The 23,218-nt window shown below is 51.2% G+C and overlaps 1 protein-coding gene across 2 annotated transcripts; it reads left to right on the forward strand.

Annotated features, from left to right (window-relative positions):
• Positions 1-3,159: 3,159 nt before the first annotated feature.
• Positions 3,160-21,300, forward strand: VPS9D1 (VPS9 domain containing 1). 2 transcript variants are annotated; one of them, XM_066637081.1, is made up of 15 exons: positions 3,160-3,272; positions 5,138-5,213; positions 6,550-6,642; positions 7,163-7,322; positions 7,462-7,573; positions 7,850-7,912; positions 9,215-9,267; positions 9,421-9,508; positions 9,915-10,000; positions 10,787-11,292; positions 12,382-12,511; positions 13,174-13,388; positions 15,269-15,353; positions 18,351-18,455; positions 20,177-21,300. In XM_066637081.1, exons 1-15 carry the CDS (start codon positions 3,162-3,164, stop codon positions 20,304-20,306), a joined length of 2,013 nt encoding a protein of 670 aa, XP_066493178.1. In that variant the 5' UTR covers positions 3,160-3,161; the 3' UTR covers positions 20,307-21,300. The 2 variants fall into 2 exon arrangements, with proteins under 2 accessions (XP_066493178.1, XP_066493179.1); XM_066637082.1 differs by lacking the exon at positions 18,351-18,455.
• Positions 21,301-23,218: the final 1,918 nt, after the last annotated feature.

The raw sequence follows: 23,218 nt of genomic DNA on the forward strand, positions 1-23,218 counted from the left end.
TTTTGAATAACATCATCATGTTATATTCATTCAATGCATAATTTCATGCAGAATGCACTGAAACAAACTGTGTTGAAATTTCTACTCTCTCAAAAATTATAGCCAAAAACCAGTGGGGGTAGGGCAATGGTGCATCACCACACCCACTGCCTGGGGTGTTGCCCTGCCGACTGCATGGGGGGGGGTGATGCGCTGGCCTCCCTTAACGGGTGATGCAAACCCTAATGATGCCATTGCCTGGGACTGAGATGGTGTGGGCCTGAGAGTCCAATCCTATCCACACTTTCCTCAGAGTAAGCCCTACTGAATGCAATGAGACTTACTTCTGAGTAGACAAGCATAGGCTTGTAATCTGAGAGTGTTACACTCTGGATTATTTCTGTCACCAGGGTTATACCCTATCAGCATCATGGGTGAGCCGAGATTCAAACCAGGCTTCCTCTCTGGCCATCGGCTGGCCTTTGGACATTAGTCTAGTCACAACCCCACCTTGGCTGCCCAAGTGGCATCCATCTAGGCACTGGACAAAGAGCCTGGGACCTGCTCACCTTATCAAGGGGGTTGCATCTGGCTGTCTTTCCTTTAAAAAGGGAAAGAGGGGGGACCAGGGAAACTATAGGCCAGTCAGCCTAACATCTATACCGGGTAAGATGGTGGAATATCTCATCAAAGATAGAATATCAAAACACATAGACGAACAGGAGAATCAGCATGGCTTCTGTAAGGGTAAGTCTTCCCTCACAAACCTTTTAGAATTCTTTGAAAAGGTCAACAGGCATGTGGATGCGGGAGAACCCGTGGACATTATATATCTGAATTTTCAGAAGGCGTTCGACACGGTCCCTCACCAAAGGCTACTGAAAAAACTCCACAGTCAGGGAATTAGAGGACAGGTCCTCTCATGGATTGAGAACTGGTTGAAGACCAGGAAACGAGAGTGGGTGTCAATGGGCAATTTTCACAATGGAGAGAAGTGAAAAGCGGTATGCCCCAAGGATCTGTCCTGGGACCCGTGCTCTTCAACCTCTTCATAAATGACCTGGAGACAGGGTTGAGCAGTGAGGTGGCAAAGTTTGCAGACGACACCAAACTTTTCCAAACTTGTGGTGAAGACCAGAAGTGATTGTGAGGAGCTCCAGAAGGATCTCTCCAGACTGGCAGAATGGGCAGCAAAATGGCAGATGCGCTTCATTGTCAGTAAGTGTAAGGTCATGCGCATTGGGGCAAAAAATCAAAACTTTACATATAGGCTGATGGGTTCTGAGCTATCTGTGACAGATCAGAAGAGAGATCTTGGGGTGGTGGTGGACAGGTCGATGAAACTGTCGACCCAATGTGCAGTGGCAGTAAAGAAGGCCAATTCTATGCTTGGGATCATTAGAAAAGGTACTGAGAACAAAATGGCTAATATTATAATGCCGTTGTACAAATCGATGGTAAGGCCACACCTGGAGTATTGTGTCCAGTTCTGGTCGCCGCATCTCAAAAAAGACATAGTGGAAATGGAAAAGGTGCAAAAGAGAGCGACTAAGATGATTACGGGGCTGGGGCACCTTCCTTATGAGGAAAGGCTACGGCGTTTGGGCCTCTTCAGCCTAGAAAAGAGGCGCCTGAGGGGGGGTATGACTGAGACATACAAAATTATGCAGGGGATAGACAGAGTGGATAGAGAGATGCTCTTTACACTCTCACATAATACCAGAACCAGGGGACATCCACTAAAATTGAGTGTTGGGAGAGTTAGGACAGACAAAAGGAAATATTTCTTTACTCAACGTGTGGTTGGTCTGTGGAACTCCTTGCCACAGAATGTGGTGATGGCATCTGGCCTGGACGCCTTTAAAAGGGGATTGGACAAGTTTCTGGAGGAAAAATCCATTACAGGTTACAAGCCATGATGTGTATATGCACTCTCCTGATTTTAGAAATTGAGACATACAGAATTATGCAGGGAATGGACAGAGTGGATAGGGAGATGCTCTTTACACTCTCACATAATACCAGAACCAGGGGACATCCACTAAAATTGAGTGTTGGGCGGGTTAGGACAGACAAAAGAAAATATTTCTTTACTCAGCGTGTGGTCGGTCTGTGGAACTCCTTGCCACAGGATGTGGTGCTGGCGTCTAGCTTAGACGCCTTTAAAAGGGGATTGGACAAGTTTCTGGAGGAAAAATCCATTATGGGGTACAAGCCATGATGTGTATGCGCAACCTCCTGATTTTAGGAATGGGTTAAGTCAGAATGCCAGATGTAGGGGAGGGCACCAGGATGAGGTCTCTTGTTATCTGGTGTGCTCCCTGGGGCATTTGGTGGGCCGCTGTGAGATACAGGAAGCTGGACTAGATGGGCCTATGGCCTGATCCAGTGGGGCTGTTCTTATGTTCTTATGCTATGTCATAATGCCAGATGCAAGGGAGGGCACCAGGATGAGGTCTCTTGTTATCTGGTGTGCTCCCTGGGGCATTTGGTGTGCTGCTGTGAGATACAGGAAGCTGGACTAGATGGGCCTGTGGCCTGATCCAGTGGGGCTGTTCTTATGTTCTTAAGTCCTCAGCCAGACCATGTCCTGCTGGGATCAAACTGTCCCCTAGTAGTTGGACACCTTCACTACTGGTCTGGCTGGCTTGCCAAATCTGTCACTGTCATCCTCTTTGATGTTATGAAGGCAAACTACTTTGAGAACCATCATGCTTGAAATATTATATGCATATTGTACAGATCAATAATATACACGGGATCCTGCGCATGTCTACTCAGAAATAAGTCCCATTCTAGTCAATGGGGCTTACTCACAGGTAAGTGTGGATAGGATTGCAGCCTCAGAGTCCAATCCTATGCATGTCTACTCAAAAGTAAGTCCCATTCGAGTCAGTGGGGCTTACTCCCAGGAAAGTGTGGCTAACAGTAGCCTGGGTCAGCCTGCCCCAAACTAGGAGCAGCCGGAGGACAAAGCTGCCTCCCTCTTTCCTCCTTGGAGAGCCTCCAGCCAGCTGTCCAGCAGAGCCGGCCAATGGCAAGACGAAGGGAGAAAGGCACACCCACTTGTGGCCTCGTCTGCCCGGCCTCCGTCGTTCTAACCCGTCTGGCTCCCCGTTTGTCCATCCATGAATCCTGTCCGGGTGGGCGCTGTTCCCTAGTAGGAACGTTCCGGTCCAGCTATGGCCGCGGCGGCTGCCGCCCCGGGGGAGGCGGCAGCGGGGAAGCCGCTGCAGAGCGCCATGAAGCTGGCCAAGGGCGCCCTCGAGCTGGACGCCGGAGACCAGCCGTGGGTGAGGCGCGGCGGGCGTTCCTTGTTTCCCTAGGAAAAGAGGGGAGGCGTGTTTGCCTGTGCCCCTCTGCGTATGTGTGAATGCGGCTCTCGGGTCAGCTGCTGCCCGGGTTGGAAGGGCGGGCATGGGGTGGGTGAGCGGTCACGGAGGGGCTGGGCTGCTCCCTCTAGGCTCCCCTTGGGATTCCCAGGGGGCTGGGTCTGCTGGACAGGGGTCCGCCCTTGCCTGCAGTGGGGCAGGGCAACTGACAGCACAAACCCTATGCGTGTCTATTCAGAAGTAAGTCCCATTGAGTTCAATGGAGCTTACTCCCAGGAAAGGGCTATAGGGTTGCAGCCTGAGCCCCCCACCCACCTCCTTGGCTCTGCACCAAGGACAGCTGCCCCATCTCTGCCTGGGGGAAGAAAGAGGAAGCAGGGACTCTCAACTCCCCCTCGCCTGCTCCATGCCCCCTGGTTCTTAGGGTGAAAACCCCCCCCTCCCTGCCTCTTCACTCCCAGGCTTAAGTTAGGGGGTAGGGGACACCCCAGGTGGAAGCCCACAAGTAGGGCTCGAAGACAAGAGGGACCTCCCTGCTCTGTCCCTCTGAGCTTTGTTCCCCTGGCACTGGACAAATTAATCGGTGAAACTCCTTGCCACATGATGTGGTGATGGCACCTGATCTGGATGCCTTTAAAAGGGGATTGGACAAATTTCTCGAGGAAAAGTCCATCACATATTACAAGCCGTGATGGGTGTGTGCAAGCTCCTGGCTTTAGACGTAGGCTACCTCAGAAGGCCAGGTGCAAGAGAGGGCACCAGGATATAGATATATCCTGTTGTTTTGTGTGCTCCCTAAGGCATTTGGGGCCACTGTGAGATACAGGAAGCTGGACCAGATGGGTCATTGGTCTGATCCAGTGGGGGCCCTTATGTTCTTATGGATATTAGGAGGGGAACTGGCTCCATTTAGCCTGTTGGTCGGGACAGACCTATCTTTCCTTCCCTCCCCCCCAAGACTCTGTCTAGTCTCCTCCCACATCAGGCCTTCTGTCCTGTCTTCCCCATCATCCTATTTCACCTTGGGTGTTTTTGGAACTGAACTCCATTCGACTGGCCCAGATAATCTCCCCCAACCCGGTAGTCTTCTAAAAGCAGTTGGGAAAGAGGCTGACCCAAAAGGTCTGGGAGCCAGACTCCCCCCCCCTCCCCAAATCCTTTACTTTGAGCCCATCACACTGTCATCAGCCTCCAGCAGGAGGATTTTCACGTTCACAATCCCTGATGTGGTGCCATCAGTCTGGCTGCTGCTTTCTGAACAGTCCCCAACTCTAGGTGTTTGCTGCCTGTGTTGTGCAGTCTCCTGGGGCTACTGTAGGCTTTAATGGATCAGGCCAATGTGTGCCAGGGTCCTGCTTCCCTCATGGTGGGTGGTGGGGGGCAACCAGGTGTCCCAGTGAGAAGCCCATAAGCAGTGTATGAAGGTAAGAGCCTCCCTCTGCGCTTTGCTCCCTGGCAGTGGGTATGAGGAGAGAAACTGGCTCCATTTAGCCTATTGGCCAGGAAGATCTATCTTTCCCTTCCCTCCCCAGACTTTCTCTAGACTCCTCCCACATCAGGCCTTCTGTCCTGTCTTACCCATCACCCTGTTTCACTTTGGGCATTTTTGGAATTTCCCCGACAAGGAGCAATATTGTTTTAGGAGTACTGGTGCTACAACCATTGCCTGATATAGATGTTTGGAGAGGATCCTGGAGTTCACCCCCCCCCCATTGTATGGTGCAGCCTTTTAGAGCAGCAAAATGCCTTCTTTCACCAGCTCTTAGTGGCCACAGACCCCTGTGAGAATTGGCTCTCTGAGCAGACTGTTTCTTTCTGCTTGGCAGGAGGCCTACGTGGAGTACCTTAAGAGCATCAGCTATATTTCCCAGGTTCTGCTGGAGGAGGCGGCAGTAGCAAAAGGTACAGCCCAGTCTTGTCTGACAGCAAAATGGGGAGAATAATGCTTCCTCACCCTACGGGATAGTCATAAGGGCAATATCAAGATGATACATGTGAAGGGCTTTGCAATGTATTGATATTATGCACTGATATTATGTGGCAAAACCAGAAAATAGAAACAATAACATATCTAGGGGAGAAAAAATAAGATTAAAAACAACAACTTGTGTATGCTGTGATGTAAGGAAAGACAGGACACAAAGGCACAAAACTGCAGTAAGTTGAGCATCTCTGAGGACCACTGGACACTGCTGATGTCAGACCTGAGCTACTGCAGGTGTGTGTATACATGATCTCACTTTTTATAACCTGCAAGCATTGATCAGCCTTCACCCATGGGATTGGATATTTGGGTGCGGGGACAGACCTGAACTCCACTCTTGAAGATCAGCAGGCTTCAGGGTCAAATGAACTGGCTCAAAGCCAAGTGCATCATGAACAGGTCTGTCAGGGAAGAAAGAGAAGGTCAACAAGAAAAGATCACGGTGATTGCGTCTGGATGACTCAGTACCTTTTCAGGATGCTGAAGCATTATTGAAGCCTCTAGGGTGCCAGAACCATCCTAAGTTGGTTTGAGGCAGGGATTTTACCACCATCTTGGATGCCATGTTCTAATTTAAGTCATCTGGAAATCTGCTTGCTTTTACAAACTTTTGGAAATGATGGAGCAGCTGGTTATTGTTTTTATTTGTACTTTGTTGTGTTGATAAAGTGTATATCTATAGGTTTTCTTAAAAAAAAAAACCCATTATTTTAAATCAAAATTCTCTGTGTTCTGGATCATATGACAGGTTCCAGTCAGCCCTTTATAGCCATCCAGTTCAGTTTTTTTTAACAAGGCAGAACTGTTTGCCCAGGGAGTTCTCAGCTTTGCTCTGCTCCACCCTACTGTCTACTCTCCAGATCAACAATCCATCTCTCTGCGATTGCGAAACTGGCTCAGACAAAAATGGCAGGGGTTTATAGCTCCAAAGATCAAGAGTTTATCTGAGTTTCTAAAACTTGGAAAGCAGGAGGGGCCTCTGCTGCCAGGGTAAAAATGTGTTCTCAGTTGCAGAGATTGAGTGCTTTGGGGCATGTTCTTGCATGGAAGGGGAGTGGGTGGGGAAATTCTCCCTTTCTGGGGAGGTAGACAATTGATGAGGGGAAGGAACATAGGGGAATTCATTTGTGGCAGGATCCAGGATGATGGTGATAGTTGGCGCTGGAGAGCCTTAGGCCAACTTATCAAGGCTGGGCTTGGCTTCCACATGCTCAGCATGACCTGCCCCTCTGTCTCTGCCTTCCTCCCCTGTAGCAGATGGAAGTGACGTGACACTGGACACTCCCAAGATGCTAAAGGTGGCAGAGCAGTGCTTGGAAAGGGCCAAAAGCAGCATTGCCAAAATTGGTGAGTTCTGTTTGCCCAAACTGCTTCCCTGGTGCTATTCCCCTGAGCCAGTGCTACAGCCTGTTTTGGTTTCAAAAGATCTCAGGCTCAGGTCCTTGCATCTCCACTTATAGGGTCAGGTAACATTGTAGGAAAGGCTGCTGTAATGAAGTTCATAATCCTGGCCAGATGAACATGGAGGGCGGATGATGTAGGCCAATAGCTGCTTGGCAAGCAGAGGAGTCCAGAGCATCTCTGGCACCTCCAGTGCAATGAACCTTGGGCAGCAATCCCTGTGTCTGCCAGAGATATGTTGCCAGCTGGAGTAAAACCATTTCAGTTCATCCTGCCAGTGTCTCTGCTGCCTGTGTCTCTGATCACGCTGCCCAACCCCAGGGAGTTCTTTTGATGTTGACCAAGCAGGGGCATTGAGGGAGTGGCTGGGGTTTCAAGGGGGTGATGAGAAGAAGCTCTGTGAATGTTCCCTGCACCCACCCTTTTGCTAGCATGGATGTTTGTGTACTTTTTCTCCTGGTTCCAGGAAAATCAAAGGCAAAGCTGGTGCCAGAGAGGGTGATGGGCCCTGCTCCTCTCTCCCGGCACCGCAGGGTGCTCTCTGATGAAGGTGGGAAGCTGTCACCTTTCCTGCCCCCTGAGATGTTTCAGAAGCTGCAAATTACAGAAGTGCACAGTACAAAGAAGTGAGTGAGGCCTGCATATTGTGATTAATGGGTAAAGGCTGCCCCTGGTGTAGGATGGCCAAGGTATCTGGGCTCTGGCACCAGAAGGCATCTTGTATGCTGCAGGGGGTACTCTTAAAATGGTTCTCATCCCCCGTAGACAGCTCACCCCTTTGGAGGAGGCATCACTGCAGAACCAGAAGCTGAAAGCCGCCTACGAGGCCCGGCTGGCCCGGCTTAACCCCAATCAGGCTATGCAGAAGACATCTCTGGCAAGTGTGGCTGGGGGCAAAATAAGCCCTATGGGCCTTGGCCAGAGAATGGGCCTTTCCCAAATCTGTGGTCCTAATATATGCCAGAGGAATGCAGCGGGGTAGAACTTGGGGTGGGGATCTCTGGGGCTGCTTCCCGCCTTGCAAAGAGGCCACCCCTGAAGGGGCTTATTTGACCTTGCTAACCAGTAAGCTGGGAAGGGGTTTGAGGGCCAGTCTAGTGGGAGTCCCTTGCTCCAAGTGAGCTGCCTCTCAGTGTTGATCTCTGCTCTGCAGACTCTGTCCCTGCAACGTCAGATGATGGAGAATCTGGTGATTGCCAAAGCACGGGAGGAGACAGTATCCTTTCTGCCTCTTTGTGGCTCTCCATCTGTCCTTGGATTACGCCACCCCTGACCCAATGTCTTGTAGAAATTCAGTGAGGCTGGTGTCTTGGATCACTCCCAGGGCATTTAATAGAGGGATACAGTACAGACTTCCTGTTAAAATTAATCAAAGCTGTGATCATGCAAAATACAATTGGTGTATTCCATTCTTTTTTAAGAACACACAGCATTGCCTGTCCACTTTTTGAATTTGTGGAGATCTGGGGAGGAAAGCTGTGAGTCCTGTACCCCCCTCCCATTCATTTATAGCTAGCTCTTTTAGACAGGCACTGTTCCCACCCAGGATTCAGGCCTGCTCAGTGTGTGTTCTGGCCCAGTTGTGACCTGCTTGTCAAATGTCTCTCTAACTAGTCTGGGGCCCTTTAACCATCTTGGGGCTGGTGTATCTGTATGGTAGGCGCCAGATATCCACCTCCTACTGAGACTGGTATCCTTGATGTCCTTGCACCCTGAGGACCTCAGAAGAATGTGGACAAACTGGAAAGTCTTTGAAAATACTTTGCAGAGTAGAGAGGAAGCAAGTTGTCAAATGAGGAGGAGTGGGTTGGTTTACCTGACCTCGAAGAGGTCGCAGGGGCCAGGGCTTGTGGAATATTTCAGGCCTTGGAAGGGAGAGGCTCTTCTGGAGAAGACCAGCTCTCCCCACCTGCTGTTTTTACAGACCAAGAAGTGCTGGCCTTGAAGCCAAGGAAGAAAGGCCATCCAAATAGTAAGGGAGCAGGTCATGATGGCAACAATTTTTTCCTGGGTTCCTGGCAACTGGTGCAGAGAGAGCAAGAGCCTCTGCATGTAGAGCCTCTGTGTCGCCAGTGGTAAACTATGTGAATTTGTTGTACTAGATGATTACAGGGATCCTATCCTCTTCCTTTTTCTTGTTTGGTTTCTCCAGACTAAACATAAATGCGATGCAATCAAGCCTTTTCTTGCAGAATTTGGCTTCCAGGCCCTCTGAATCTCTCCTCTGAAGCTTCTGGCTTGTCTAGGTAGTTGTGAGGTTAGAGGCCAGGCACTTGACTGCAGGCCAGGCTGCAGCTCCTCCCCTCCCAGCCTGTCCCCTTCCCTGAAGCACTCCCACCCTAACTGACCAGGACTGGAGTTTGTCCAGGGTGCCTCTGTGTTTATCTGGCTGTGAGCACGTGACGCCTCCTGTTGGAGAAACTTGCATCTTGATCACCCCCAGAGTGGTGGTAGTTTTAGTGGATGGGGGGAAGGCAGGTAGTGTGACCTGCAAGACCTTAACTGTGCTCCACCCCAGCTCCAGAGGAAGATGGAGGAGCGGCGGCTGCGGCTGCAGGAAGCGGCCAACAGGTGAGTGGACCCTGCAAGGGATGAGGCTGGGTCTGCCTGCACCCCTTCTCTGCGGGTCCCCCTCTTGCAGCTGATGGCTGGTGGGAGGGGGCCCAGCAGCCCATTCCAACCTTCCCTGCTGACCTTGGGCATGCATGTTCTTCTGTCCCTCAGGAGGTTTTCCAGTAATGCTGCACTGACCACCGAGGAGCAGGAACAGCGGGCCATCTATGCCGCCATCCTGGAGTATGAGCAGGACCATGTATGTACTGAGTGTGGGTGCAAAAGAGTGGGCAGGGCAGCCAAGAGGTGCCTTTGCTGGGGTTGTGTGGAACGTGGTGTGCCCTGAAAGGTGAAAGAACTCCTGAGTCTGCATAGGACTTTCTCCCTGGAAATCCAGAAGGACCACACAGTCCCAAAAATGGATTAATGACCCATTGGCCATGCCACCCAGACCAGAGCCTGTGTGGGTGCAGGGCAGTGTCAGGTGGGGAGGGTGTGTGCAGGGTAGTGGAGAAGGATTCCAGCAGGGTGGTTTTCCTCAACATGGTTGTGGCTCCTGCTTAATCCTTCAGTGGCCACTGAATGGGCAGGGCTGGGGGCTGTTCCAAGGGTAAAGGGCTCTGGGCTACGTCATGGGATCATGACCTCTGCTTTTCTCCATGCAGGAGTGGCCACGGTTGTGGAAAGCCCAGCTGAAGAAGAGCCCCAGTGATCTGTCGCTCGTGCCCAAGCTCATCTCCCACCTCCTCAGGTACTGAGCTCATTTCCTCTGCATGCAAGCCTGCGTGTCCCCAGAATTCTGTTGTGGCCAGACCTCAGGACCTTGAGGGCAAAGGCTGGTGGTGTGGGATTGTGATTCCAAAGAGCAGGGTAGGGGAGCCATGTCTTCAGGAGCGCTTGCTCATTAGCAGCCATGTTCCAGGCTGATGGGGAGAAGAGAAGGTCTGCAGAGGACTGCGCCCAGCAACCAAGAAAGCCCCTGTGCTTGAGCTTGTTTCTCCTTTGCTCTGGAATGGCTTTTTAAACGCAGGATTGAGCCATAGTAGAGTCTGGATCTTAAGGCTGTTCGTACGTTGGCTGCCAGCATGTCATGGTGAGTAGAGTATTGGGCCAGGGAAGACTTAGGTTTAAGCCTCCTTGCTGAGGATTGTGGGCCGGTGACCTGCTTGCAGCCTGGCTTTCCTGACAAGGTTGTTGTGAGGATGTAAGGGAGTGAACTCCATATTTGTTACTGTGCCATACCCCAAACCTTCATAAGGTGATTGCTGTGAGACTCGGGGACATGAAGCTGTACAGGGCTACACCCCCACGGGAGTCTTGAGATCTAGATATTTGTTTTCTCATCTTCAAAGCAACTTTCTGCTAAAGTTCACTCAGAAAATTGGAGTGCTCACAGCCTTCCCTGTAGCAATTTGGGAAGGCTTTAATTTTTCTACATGCAGTCGTCGCTCAAGCTGTTCACCATTTCTAATTTCTGAAGATGGGGGAACCCCCTAGACCCTGGCACCCTGTAACTGGCACCCTTTCTTGCCCCCAGTTTTGCTGACCATCCCATTTGTCAGCTGCTGAAGAAGCTCCAGTGCTCCGTGTACAGCCGCGTCTACCCGCTGGTGAGCCGGAGCACAGCAGATGTCCGAGCTGCCAGCAGAGCCTCCCGCGGCCTGTCCCTCTCTTCCTCGCTGGACGCAGAAGCCTTTCTGGCACTGGCCCCTGAGGGGCGGCGACTGCGCTCCTCCCAGAGTCTGCACTCCATGTTCTCTGTCCAGGAAAACAATAAACTGAACCTCTGCCACAGCCTCTCCAGCACTCCCCTCATCGAGGACCAGGGCTTAAGCAGCTCCCCTGGACAGAGCCTCCCTCGAGAGGAGCCGACACTGCCCCCGCCAGACAGGGAGAGCTCTTTTGAGGACCTGGAGCAGTTCCTCTCCGCCTCAGAAGCCTGGTCATCTGGGCCCCCACCTGAGTCCCAGGCCCCGGCCAGGAAGAAGGCTTCTCTGCAGGAGCGCCTCAAGGCAGTGGTGAAGGACATCCACAACTCCATCGGTGAGGGCTGCATGTGGCGGGGTGGGGGGCATGATTGATCTGGGATGGAGAAGGACAGCCGGGGTGGGTAAGCTTGCAAACAGCAGGTGCATCTGGGAATTTGAAGTGAGGAAGTCTACCCCCTCCCCAGCATGCCGTTCCTGTTTGTTCTTGATCAATGCCAGTGTCTCCTTTCTCTCTCCCCCCCCCCCCCAGAAATGCCCCTTCCTATCTCTGTTAAGGACAGAGAGGCCAGGCCACAGCAGGTCTGACTAGTTCAGCACCTGCCTTTCCATGGTGGCCTGTTGGATGTTCCGAACAGGAAGGCCACAAGCAGTTGAGCATATGAGGCAAGCTGTCACTCCCCAGTATTCAGGGTTAGACTGTCTCTGGACATGAAAGTTCAACTGAGCTGTTGATAGGCTTGTCCTCAATGGATTTGTCTAAGCTCCTGTCAAAGCCAGCTCAGCTAGTGGCTGCTGCTTTATCTTGTGGAAGCAGATTTTGTACTATGTGATAGTCAGCTCCTCTCTCTTTTAAAATCTGTCCTGAGTCTGCTCCCCATCTGTGTCTGTGGATGACCCCGTTCTAGGTTTTGGGGGAAAGGTGCAGAAAAACTGTTTCCTTCTCTCCACTGGCCTTTTTTGAATATCCTCCTGGATTGGAGCTCCTGGGCAAGGAGGGGCCCTATTCCTGTGGGCTTTCCCTTGCTGAGTGGTTTTCCCTCTGCTCGCCCAGTCCTGGTGTCTGGACGCTGTGAGGGGGTCTGCTTTCTGTGGCTCTCTGAACACCAGAGGGCAGCCGTGCTTCTTGGAAGCCTGTTTGTGTCTGTTGATAATTTGGTACTTGGAGGCTTTCAGTCTTTTCTTCCCCTTGAAAAGTGTGACTTTCGTGTTGCACCACATCAATCATGTTCCCCTTCACCCCATCTTGATTGGCAACTGTGTCTGAACTGGAAGCTCCTCCAGGGACAGATGAAAGTCCAGGGTAAAGCCACAAGTGTCCCAGGCTGTCCTGTTTTTCCAAGCCCCCCCCCCCCCCGTGGCTTGTGTGAACTGGGTTTGGGGTCTCTCTTGAGCCAGCTCTGCCTGAATCCTTTCTCTCCCCCAGATAGACTCCTGTCCCTGACTCTGTTGGCCTTTGAGGGCCTCAACACTGCAGCCTCCAAGGACCAGTGCGTGGCACGTCTCGAGGAAGCCTTCTTTGCTCCACTCTGGGCCCCACTCCTGGCTGTGTACAGGTAAGGGGTGCCACCCTTCTGTGGGAAGATGCCGTGAACCTTTTCCCAGAGTACTGTGATTCCAGGTCATACTACAAAACAGATGAACTACAAATCCAGAGGGGGAGCAGACAAGAGAAAAGACGTTTGCTGAGTGACTATATGGAACTTCCAGCCACACTATGTGGTGACAGTGGCCTCAGCTGTACACTGGCAGGGCCTCAGCCAGCACAGGCAAGAGGAGAAAGTCCACCAGCAGCTGTTAGTCATAATGCGCAGAGCAACAGGCCTCTGAGTACCAGCTGTGCCTTCCTCTCCTGTCTGCGGACTTTTCAAAGGGGGTCAGCCACTGTGGAAACTGGGAGTGGGGCTTGCTGGACCAGGAGGCTGAGTGACTGCTGCAAGAACTGGATGAGTCCACTGAGTCTTGCCTGATGAGGTGGCTGGAAGGGGCTAGGTGCTCTTTTCAGGAGCCTTAAGAGGAAACAGCTGTTGCTGTTGGAAGAAGGGTGAAGGCTGTCCTTCTGCTATCACTTTATCAAGGCCTTCCTGTGCCACTGGCTGCTTGGTCCAGGCTGGCACATGGCCCCTGGGCAGCGAGCTCTGTAGCAGGCAGTGAGAAGGAAAGTCCCCCACAGTCTGAGATGCTTCTGTTTTCTTCCCTTCCCCCGCCTTGCATTTAGGAGTGTCTACAGATCACGGGAGGCGGCCCTGGCCAGGAGCATGGAGCTCTACAGGAACACACTTCCCTCTGCCATCGGCATCTCTTCCAAGCTCCTCCCGCAAGGCAGCCCACCCAGGGGGGCAGTGCTGGCTTCCTACCCTTACTGCGTGGCTGTGCAGGAGCTGATGCTGATTCCCTTGGGAAGCTGCCCTCAGAAGAAGCTGGACTGCATTGGTGAGGCTTTACCCTGCAACGAACTGCCTTTGGGTGGGGCTGGAGGGATCTGGAGAGCTCAGAGGGGCTGGTGGGCATGACTGGGGACCTCCCCAAAACCCACATCCATCTCTTTGGGGGAAACGGGTTCTCTTGCTTGGACTCTCACTGGGTAACCTTCTAGAGGGGATCACCCATGTTAGTCTGTTGCAGCCAAAGAACCCAGGAGTCTTCTGGCACTGTCAGGACTGATGGGTGTGCGGTAGCAGAAGCTCTCATGGGCCACAGCCCCCTTCATCAGTTGCATAAAGTGGGGTCATCCATGATGTGGTAATGTACATTTACATTTGTCACAGAATTGTCAAAGACTGGAGCACCTGTGTTTCATGACCAGTTGGCCCCAATGTTGACTTTCTTTTCCCCATGTGTGTCTTTGTGTAAAATTTAGAGTACATGAGTGCACCCCTAGTGCCAACTGAGGGTAGCACTTCCCATGCCTGATGAAACAGGCTGCTGGCACGAAATATCAGTTCGTCTTCAAGATGCCACAACACTCTTTGTCCTCCTGTCCTGTATTTCAGTGAGAGGCTTACTGTCTGTGAAGCAGTCCAATAATTTGTTTGTTTAGTCTGGAGCCCCTTCAGTTGGAGTTCTTCATGGGTTCTAGATGATGTTAGGAAGTCCAATATTACAATGAGAATTCCTGAGAAAATAAATCCTCCTTTCCTGTTGCAAAATAAATATAGGAATTAAGATGCAAGGATTTTTGCAGAAGCCACCTATTGAAGTGATGGAGATGGTTTGTTCAAAAAGTCATCTTCGGGGTTGAGACCTTGTCTATGATTAAGAGGTCCTATATTGTATCAAATCAGCTTGTAACAGGTGGGAGATAGTTGCTTTTCCACCAGGCTGCTAATTGTAATTTAGCAGTTAATGACAACATGGGCAGCCCAATCTTATGGAATGAGAGTGCCGGCACTGTGGCTACAGAGCTGGCACTGGGTATTGGAAAAGTACTTTTTGGCACTTTTCAGCACCCAGCAAGTAAGTGGCACCAGCAGGAAGGGCTGTACTGTCCTGTGGCTGTTCCATTTCACCCAACAGCTGCCAGGGCAGGTAGGACGAGACCTTCTCCTGCTGTAATTCAACGCTGGATACAGCATGGACCTGGTAGTCCCTTTCTCTTGAAAGGAATGCAACCAAAATGCTCAGTTGGCTGGAGCACCTTCCTACAACATTTCAGACTTTTTAGCTTGGTGGGGAAGACAATTAAGGAGGGACATGACTGAGACTTATAAATTATGCATGGGGTGGTGAGAGAGGAGAGGAATGCTAGAACCAGGGATCACCCAATGAAACTGAATTAGAATGACAAAAGGAGGTGGTACTTCTCAAGGTGTGTAATTGGTCTACAAAACTCATTGCCACAAGATGTGGTTATGGGCAGTGGCTTGGGTGGAGTTAAAAGGAGATTGGACAACTTCATAGAAGACAAAGTCTCTCAACAGCTGCTAGTCATGATGACCATTTGCTATTTCCAGCTTCAGTAGCAGTCTACCCCTGAATCCCAGTTGCAGGGCAGCAATTGAAAGAGAGAAGGCTGCCTTACTGTCCTGCCTGTGAGTTTTCCCCATTGGAGCATGTAGTAGGCCACTGTGGGAAATAGGCTGCTGGACTAGACAGGCCTCCTTTGGCCCTGATCCAGCAGGGCTGATGTTCTACTTTCAGGTTGAGCTTTGACATTCATACAGTCTAACCAGACTGCTACAGGCTCCAATGGGATGACATAGCTGGTGATTGAGTTAATGCTTTCAGGATGCATTTCCAGTATCTTTTGATCTTGGGCTCTCTCTTTTCACTCATTTGCACAATGGATTATTGTTCCTTTTTCCATTTTGCAGTGCGGACTCTGCGTGTCATCTGTGAATGTGCCGAGGAATATTGGGGGGGCCGAGAGGGCAGGCCCCAGCCAGCGTCGGCTGCCATGTGAGTGTCGCAACACAAGGTTGGCAAATCCACCAGGCCTGTGTAGGGGGCTCATAGCGTGCTCCACACTGTGTTGTGCTTGGAAAGGCTTCCTTTGCAGGGGGTGGGGCAGGGGAAGGGGGCTTCCCCTTCCTTGATGCATTGGAGGAGAGTGGCTCTGCCTCCATCATGAAGATGCCCTGCTACCCCATACAGAGGAAGACACGTCTGGGGCCCCAGGCAATGCCACTGACTCAGCTCACTGCCTCCAGGCTCTCCATCATGCAGACACACACTCAGCAAGGGGCCAGACCTTGACGGATCCCTTCTGACAGCAGGACGCCCTGCTGGGCCGGGCTGGAGCGCCGGGCCCTCGAGTCTGGGTCTGAGTCTGAGTCTGCCAATTAAAGAGCTTGGGACCTGTCACAGAGACTTAGTCAGCGAGCAGCAGAAGGCTGGGAGAAGAAGGGAGAGTGGGGCAGGCTCTTCCAGCCAGGCACAGCCCTTAAGCTGGGGCATGGGAGTGAGGCCTGTCAAAGGAATTATGCCCGTTGAGGACGACCCACTGCAGCAGGAGCAGGGTGGATGATGCAGCAGGCAGGGCCCTCGATTGGGAGTCTGGCTTTGCAGGCAAACTCCCAGACGGTCCTCCAAGCAAGAAAGGGGTCTGGGTATGGTGGAAAGGAGGCAGGAAGGAGGTGTTCTGGGACAGGGGGTAGGGTGGGTAGAGGTTGTTCCAGTGGGCAGGGAACAGGAGGCGGGGCTGGGACTTGGCAGTTATGCCAAGCCGCTTCCTAAGGTGGTGCAGGTCCGAGGAGACCCATTGAGGCTGTGGTGCCTTACCCAGGGGTAAGGGGAAAATTTTCCCCTTGCCTCTGGCTGAGCTGATTCTGGCCCCAATCTTGTGCTGTATACAGTGCAGGCCTCCTGATCTGCCTGTTCTAGTGCAAGATAGGAGTGCGCTGCACATCGCTTTGTTATCCCACCCTCCTCCGGAGAACTCAGGGCAGCACATGTGGTTCTCCTCCTCCTACCCAGTTTTATCCTTGCAACAACTTCAAAGAGGAAGGTTTGGGCTGAATGGGTGTGACTGGCCGAAGGCCACCCAGTGAGATTTGTGACTGGGTGGGGTGGGGACCTCTCCAGTTCCACTCCATCAGCTCTTTTGAGCTGTCAAGATTCCACCCCCTTCCCTGTAAAAGGTGCCTTTCCTGGAGAGAAACTGGCCTCCAGTGAGGAGTTCTCTGTACCAGGCAGGGATTCTTGGACACAGTCAGGGTGCTCCAGCATTGCAGTTGTTCTGTGCTGGGGGCAGACCTGGCCACGGTGATCCATGCCATGGTGACATCGAGGTTAGATTATTGTAATGCGCTTTATGTGGGGCTGCCCCTGAAGACGGTTCAGAAACTGCAATTAGTGCAGAATGCGGCGGCCCGTGTGGTCACTGGAGCTAGGCGGTTTGACTCTGTCAGCCCGCTTCTCCGGGGGCTGCATTGGCTGCCCATTCGTTTCTGGGCCCAATTCAAGGTGCTGGTTTTGACCTTTAAAGCCCTATACTGCTCTGGGCCAGGGTATCTCAGAGATCGCCTTCTTCCGTACAATCCGGCTCGTCCTCTTAGGTCATCAGAGAAGGCCTTTTTACAAGTGCCGCCGCCTAAGGAGGTACGTGGGGCGGCGGCAAGAAATAGGGCCTTCTCAGTAGTGGCACCAACATTATGGAATTCCCCTTGACTTGAGAATGGCTCCCTCTCTTGAGACCTTTAGGCGAGGCCTGAAGACATTTTTGTTTAAAGAAGCCTTCTGAGTGCATGGCCTTTTAAAACATCTTTTCTGTATCTTTTTAGTATTTTTACAGGCCTGATTCCTCTGATTTGCTACGTTTTACTCTTTTTATCTGACTTTTTATCTGACTATGGTTTTTATGGGTATATGTTAATGTGTTTTTAATATGTTTTTATTTGTGGTTAAATTATGTTTTAAATCTGTTTTTAATATGTTGTGAGCCGCCCTGGGGCCCTTTGGGGAGAAGGGCGGCATATAAATAAAGTTTAATAATAATAATAATAATTAATAACCTATGTCAGAAAACAGTCGTAGCCCTTGCTGCATTTGGGCTATTGCAGAATACTGGACTCTGTAAATAAGCCCCTCCAGGCACAGATCTTTCAAGCAGCCACTAGGAGTGGCTCTGATCCCAGAGTGGGGAGCATAAGAACATAAGAACAGCCCTGCTGGATCAGGCCATCTAGTCCAGCTTCCTGTATCTCACAGCGGCCCACCAAATGCCCCAGGGAGCTCACCTGATAACAAGAGACCTGCATCCTGGTGCCCTCCCTTGCATCTGACATAGCCCATTTCTAAAATCAGGAGGTTGCACATACACATCATGGCTTGTAACCCATAATGGATTTTTCCTCCAGAAACTTGCCCAATCCCCTTTTAAAGGCATCCAGGCCAGATGCCGTCACCACATCCTGCAGCAAGGAGTTCCACAGACTGACCACACGCTGAGTAAAGAAATATTTTCTTTTGTCTGTCCTAACCCTCCCAAAACTCAATTTTAGCGGATGTTCCCTGGTTCTGGTGTTATGTGAGAGTGTAAAGAGCATCTCTCTATCCACTCTGTCCATCCCCTGCATAATTTTGTATGTCTCAATCATGTCCCCTCTCAGGCATCTCTTTTCTAGGCTGAAGAGGCCCAAATGCCATAGTCTTTCCTCATAAGGAAGGTGCCCCAGCCCAGTAATCATCTTAGTTGCTCCTTTGGTTCAGCACCTGCTTTGCACAGAAAAGGTTCTGGGTTCAGTTTTGAGAAGAGAAAAGAGCAGAGTTCCTAGGTCTTCGCTTGGGAAGACCCTTCTCTGTCCAAACCCAGGACAGCTGCCACCAGTTAGAGCAGGAGATGCTGAGCTGGGTGGCCCAAAGCCCTGACTCAGCGCAAAGCAGCTCCCCAAGTCTGTCGCACCTCTGCCAGCTAGTACAGCACAAGCTAATGATGCTTCCTGCTTTGCACTGCAGTGGCGCTGACGATCTCCTTCCCATCCTGTCCTACGTGGTGCTCAAGAGCAACCTGCCCCAACTGGTCTCGGAGTGCGCAGCGCTGGAGGAGTTTATCCACGAAGGGTAGGCCTGAAGCCTTTTACCCCTGGGGGCAGCTGAGCCCAGGGAGCTCTGTCCACAGCCCATGCTAGCTCTGACTGCTCCCCAGCTCCCAACTGGAGGTGGGTAGACCCAAGAGGCAAGTTAGGCCTCCAGAGGAAGGAAGGTCAAAATTCCCCTTTCATGTTCAAAGTCCCTGTGAACAAATTCTCGAGGGAAGTGTCTGCTCCAGGATGGAAAGCCAGAAGAAATCTGGCTTGGAGTGTTGTGAGGTGTGCCTGCCTGCTTTTCTTTTGCCCCTTGGTGTTCCTTTACCTGTTGTGCTTCTGTGTCCTTCCCCTGCCTGTGCCACTTCTTTTACAAGTACTTTCTGATTCTGTGCTCTGCTTGGTGGGCTGCTTCATTGTAATTGTAATTATGATCAGTTTCTTGTAAAAGGGGGGAGGGGTTTCTGGCTCTTGCTGTGGTTTCTTTGTTGTGCTTCTGTGTGTGTAAGGTCTCCCTTTTACAAAAGTGACATTTTTGTCTATATGGTGAAAAAAGTGGCCTGTGAAGGTTTGTTAAAATAAGTCTGAATTGTTCAGCAGAATGATTTTCACTGAAGTTGCTCCAGATCCTCTTGGTGGCTCAACTGTGCTGGGAAGAGTGTTGTGTAGGGCTCTCCTCTTGACATTCCCTGTGTGGCTTGCTTTTGATATGGATTCCTTGCCTCTGCTGGGCTCTCATTCCATACCCTAAATCTGCAGTCCTTCCAGCCTTCTACCACATGTGTGCAGCGTGGGATGATGGAGTCCTTTGTGTCGCTTGTTTGGCCAGGGATGGGCCACAACTGCATTGCAGGAATACATCCAGCCAGGCACAAAGCTACTGGCTGCCCACCACCGTCGCCGTGTCTGCCTCGCTGTGGGGAGTGGGGCCCACAGCCGTCTCCGCCTGTCAGCTCTGCTTACGCAGCCTGCCAGCCACGGAGCCTAAGCAGCATGTGGGCGAGTTTGCTGGGGCTTAATCTGACCAGACAGGCTTTTGGGGACAGGTGCTGGCCAACTTCACAGCCTGGCTCCTGCATTTCAAGCTGCCACAGAGAATGCTGTAAGATGGAGTCTGAGCTCAGTGTCTCCTTTCCAGCTTGGTACTCTGTTTCCCCCTGGAACGCATCCACTTTGAAGCCCTGTGCCCTCCAGAACTGCCTGGGTAGCCCAACAAATGATGACAGACACTGGTACTGGTACAGACAGTGCCTGTCTTCAGTACTGGTTTTCTGCCTTCAGTACTGTATAGTGTTGTGCACTCCCCATATCCTCAAGTGGTGAGGCATTCTGTGCGCTATGTAATCTGATCCCTTTTGGAAGTGGCTTGTGGTGCTTTTTGTAATATTTGCTGTATTGACAAATATATGATTAGAACATTAGTGGAGGCTGACTTCACCATGAGGGTCGTGGCCACATCTGGCAGTAGAGTGTTCCAAGAATGGCACTCTGTGCTGTGTGGAGGGACTTGCTTTTGTCCCTCCTGACTCTCTTGCCCAGTCTGTCTCAGCGGATGGCCCTGAGTCTTCAAGTTCTGACAAGGGAGGGGGAAGAACTGCTCTTTGCTTCCTCCTTGAAGATGCTCAGTGTTGGCTATCAAGCTGGGAATGGCTTTTGTTCTCAGATCAGGTCTCATGGGAGTAAAGAGCTGCCTTCTCTCAAGGGTCTCTCTGTCCTATCTCCTTCCAAGTACTGATGAGTCTCTTGTTTCCTTGCCAGGTACCTGATTGGCGAAGAGGGATACTGCCTGACATCACTGCAGAGTGCCCTCGCCTATGTTGAGTCCCTCCCTGCACGGGCCATCCCTGGCACTGCAGCTGATCTGTCCATCAACAGCTTGCCAAAGTGACCTGCTCTTCATTCCCCCTGCATGGGATCCCTCCTGCAGCTTGTGATGTGCTCTGAAGAGGAGTTATTGAGCACTTTTTTCTTGCGAAAAGAGACTTGCTGATGAAGTCTCACTTTCCTCTATGTCCTACCTCCCCCATACTCCCCAGCTGTGTAATATTTGAGGGGGTGTCTTGCAGCCCTTGCCTTTCTGGCTGATGCCAGGAGGTGCCCTTGCCCTGCCCCAAAGCATGGAGTTAGGGGGTAGGAAGGGATATGATACTGCCATCAAGGGATGCTCAGTCTGAGCCTGTATTTACTGGTGAATCTTTACTCACTGCTTCTGCACCAGTGAGCACAAAGGGAAGGAGGTGCTGAGCTGTTCTCCTCCCAAAAGAACTTCACTCCAGAGGGCCTGCAGCCCTCCTTCCTCTTAGCTGCCAAGTCCAAGGAAAAGAAGCCACCCTGCCCCTTCGTGCAGCATCCTCTTTACATGGATTAAGAGTGATGCTGGGCCCAGGATCCCCTGCCCTAGTTATGTGTCCTCTGATATGGAGCAGCTTTTGCTAACTGGTGTCGTCGTGCAGGCTGAAAATTTTCCCTGCAGCTCCCTGAGCCTGGTCCTGACATTTCTTTGATTGGCCCAGAGCAAGGGATGGAATTTTTACTGTGAGTTAGAGAAGTGTGTGGGTGTGTGTGTGGGGAGGAAGTGGCCATTTGTCCATTCCCCTGCTATAGGTTTTAGAGAAGCATTTGTTAACCTTTTTCATCTCATGGCACACTAAGGCACTAAAATTGTCAAAGCACATCATCAGTTTTTGACAATTGACAAGGCAGTGCTGGAAGGAGGTTCACATCCCTCAATGTTCCTGCTAATGAATGACCCTCCCCTAAACTCCTGTAGCACAGTTGTGGACCATTTGTGACACACCGATATGCAGTGGCACACTGGTTGCAATTGCTGTTTTAGAGGCCTCTTGCCAAAACAAAAATACACTACCTGAAGGTGAGCGAACAGGGGTGGGTGGGTGGGTGTGTGTGTGTGTGTGTGTTAGAATTTGCACGGTCTACTGAAGTTGGACATGGAGCCAGAGGGAAGAGAAGCCCAGTGGCAAGAGCATGGTGATCAGTGGAGGAATTTGTGGGAGCCCTATGAGACTGTAGCTTCCATAGAGGAGGGAGTTTTGGCTGAGTGGGGCTGAACAAGTGGGGCTCTTTCTCCTGCCCTGTGGAGGGGGGGGGGAGCTGTGCTGGATTCCAGGTCCTGTGTTGGGAAAGCCAAGAAGTCTTTGCTGTTCTCGAGGCATGGAGTGCTCGAGCCATTAGGAGCAGAAACCCGGTCACTGCTGCCACTGCTTGGTGCTTTCTTCAGGGGCTCCACGATGCTCCCCCTAGGACCTGCCTTGGCCCCACAACCTCCATATTTGGTGGTTCGCCTTCCCATGTGTTCAGCTTTGTTCTTGGGGGCTGTACCATAATAAACCCTTTTGTTCTTGCCTGCTAAGGGAGTTGTGTTATTGGAGTCTGTAGTATTTGGAAATGTAGGTCTGAGAATAATCTGAATGGTGCCCTTCTGTGCAGGGCCAGGGAAAGACCAGTAGGCAGATAATCCATCAGATAGCAGACTATCTCTTAAACCAGAGGTGTCAAACTCATTTCATATGAGGGCCGAATAGCATTCATCATGCCTGCTGAGGGCTGGAAATGATGTCATTAGACAGGAAGTGATGTCATTACACAGGTCATAACTAAAAATAAACACTTTTTCTCACTTAGCTGCAAATGACAGAAAACATGCAAATCTTTATCATATTTCAAGATAAGGGACAGCCCAATTTTCACCTGGACTGCCCTTTCAGCAGTAACACCTCTGCTCAGAAGCTGAGAGCCTGAGGGCTGGATAAAAAACTTTCATGGGCTGCATCCGGCTCCCAGGCCTTATGTTTGACACCCCTGTCTAGCCTAACAGTTTCCCAGGCTCATTCCTCTAAAGACGCAGCAAACTATCCCGATGTTAGTCTTGGTGGTGGTTTTTCAAAAACCAAAGAATCTGCCCAGTCAGGTAAATGCCTCCCCCCCTTTCCTCTGTATGGTCCCTTTGTTCTGTGGTAGAAAGCTTGTTCTTCTATCTGAAGTGTTCCTGCCTCCATTGAATAGCTCTGGGGTTCCTTTCATTCTTCCACAGTCACCTTGAGTGCACAGAGGCACGTACATGTCTAAGGAGGAGGAAGATGACATTGTTGAGCAAGGAGGGCAGTGAGAGAAAGCAGACCGAGCGCCTGTTTGAAGGGTTGACACCTTGGTGCCCCAGTGTGAATCTGAACTGGTTGCGTCCAGTGTACTTTAAATGCACATACATTCACCTGATCTGGGGGCCATTTTCTAGATGGGGGGGGGGAAACCTTGTTAGTCTTGCAGCAAAAACACCAAAGCGTCTTGTGGCAGTGGAAAGGCCAACCTGGACAACATGGTATAGACTAGGAAAACAGCCTAAAGGGAGAACAGAAAGCTGCGATGTGCACGATTAAGGCCCTGATCCTGTGTGTACTTACCTGCAAGTAAGCCCCATTGGTGATAATGGAATTTCTCAGTAGACATGCAAAGACTAGGCTGTGAGACAATAAATTGTTGGTCTTGAAGAGGCCACACGAGCCTCTGTGCTGTGTTAGCCTGGAAGAATGGGGTCACAGTGGGCCCCTTTATTCCCTGAGGGGAGGAGCTCTTCAACCTACTCACCCTCGAGCAGCAGTGCCCATGACTGCTGGTTCTTCATCTTCCCCCTCATGCAGCCCAGATACCTCCCAGCCTGTATCCATGCCAGCAGAGCTGCTGAAGCCCTTCCCTGAGAGAGGGAAAGTACACTGGCAGCATTTAGGGTTTGTTAAATACCATAAAATGTTTATTAAAAGGTGCAAGAGCATGACAAACACTATC

The sequence above is a fragment of the Tiliqua scincoides genome, chromosome 9 (genome assembly GCF_035046505.1).
Source record: "Tiliqua scincoides isolate rTilSci1 chromosome 9, rTilSci1.hap2, whole genome shotgun sequence".
NCBI classification, from domain to species: Eukaryota; Metazoa; Chordata; class Lepidosauria; order Squamata; family Scincidae; genus Tiliqua; species Tiliqua scincoides.

Excerpts from the sequence above, each read along its gene's own strand:
- VPS9D1 (XM_066637081.1), top strand. The coding sequence starts at position 3,162 with ATGGCCGCGGCGGCTGCCGCCCCGGGGGAGGCGGCAGCGGGGAAGCCG. Across the intron at positions 7,574-7,849 it reads CTATGCAGAAGACATCTCTG|ACTCTGTCCCTGCAACGTCA; the intron begins GCAAGTGTGGCT and ends TCTGCTCTGCAG. Across the intron at positions 7,913-9,214 it reads CCAAAGCACGGGAGGAGACA|CTCCAGAGGAAGATGGAGGA; the intron begins GTATCCTTTCTG and ends GCTCCACCCCAG.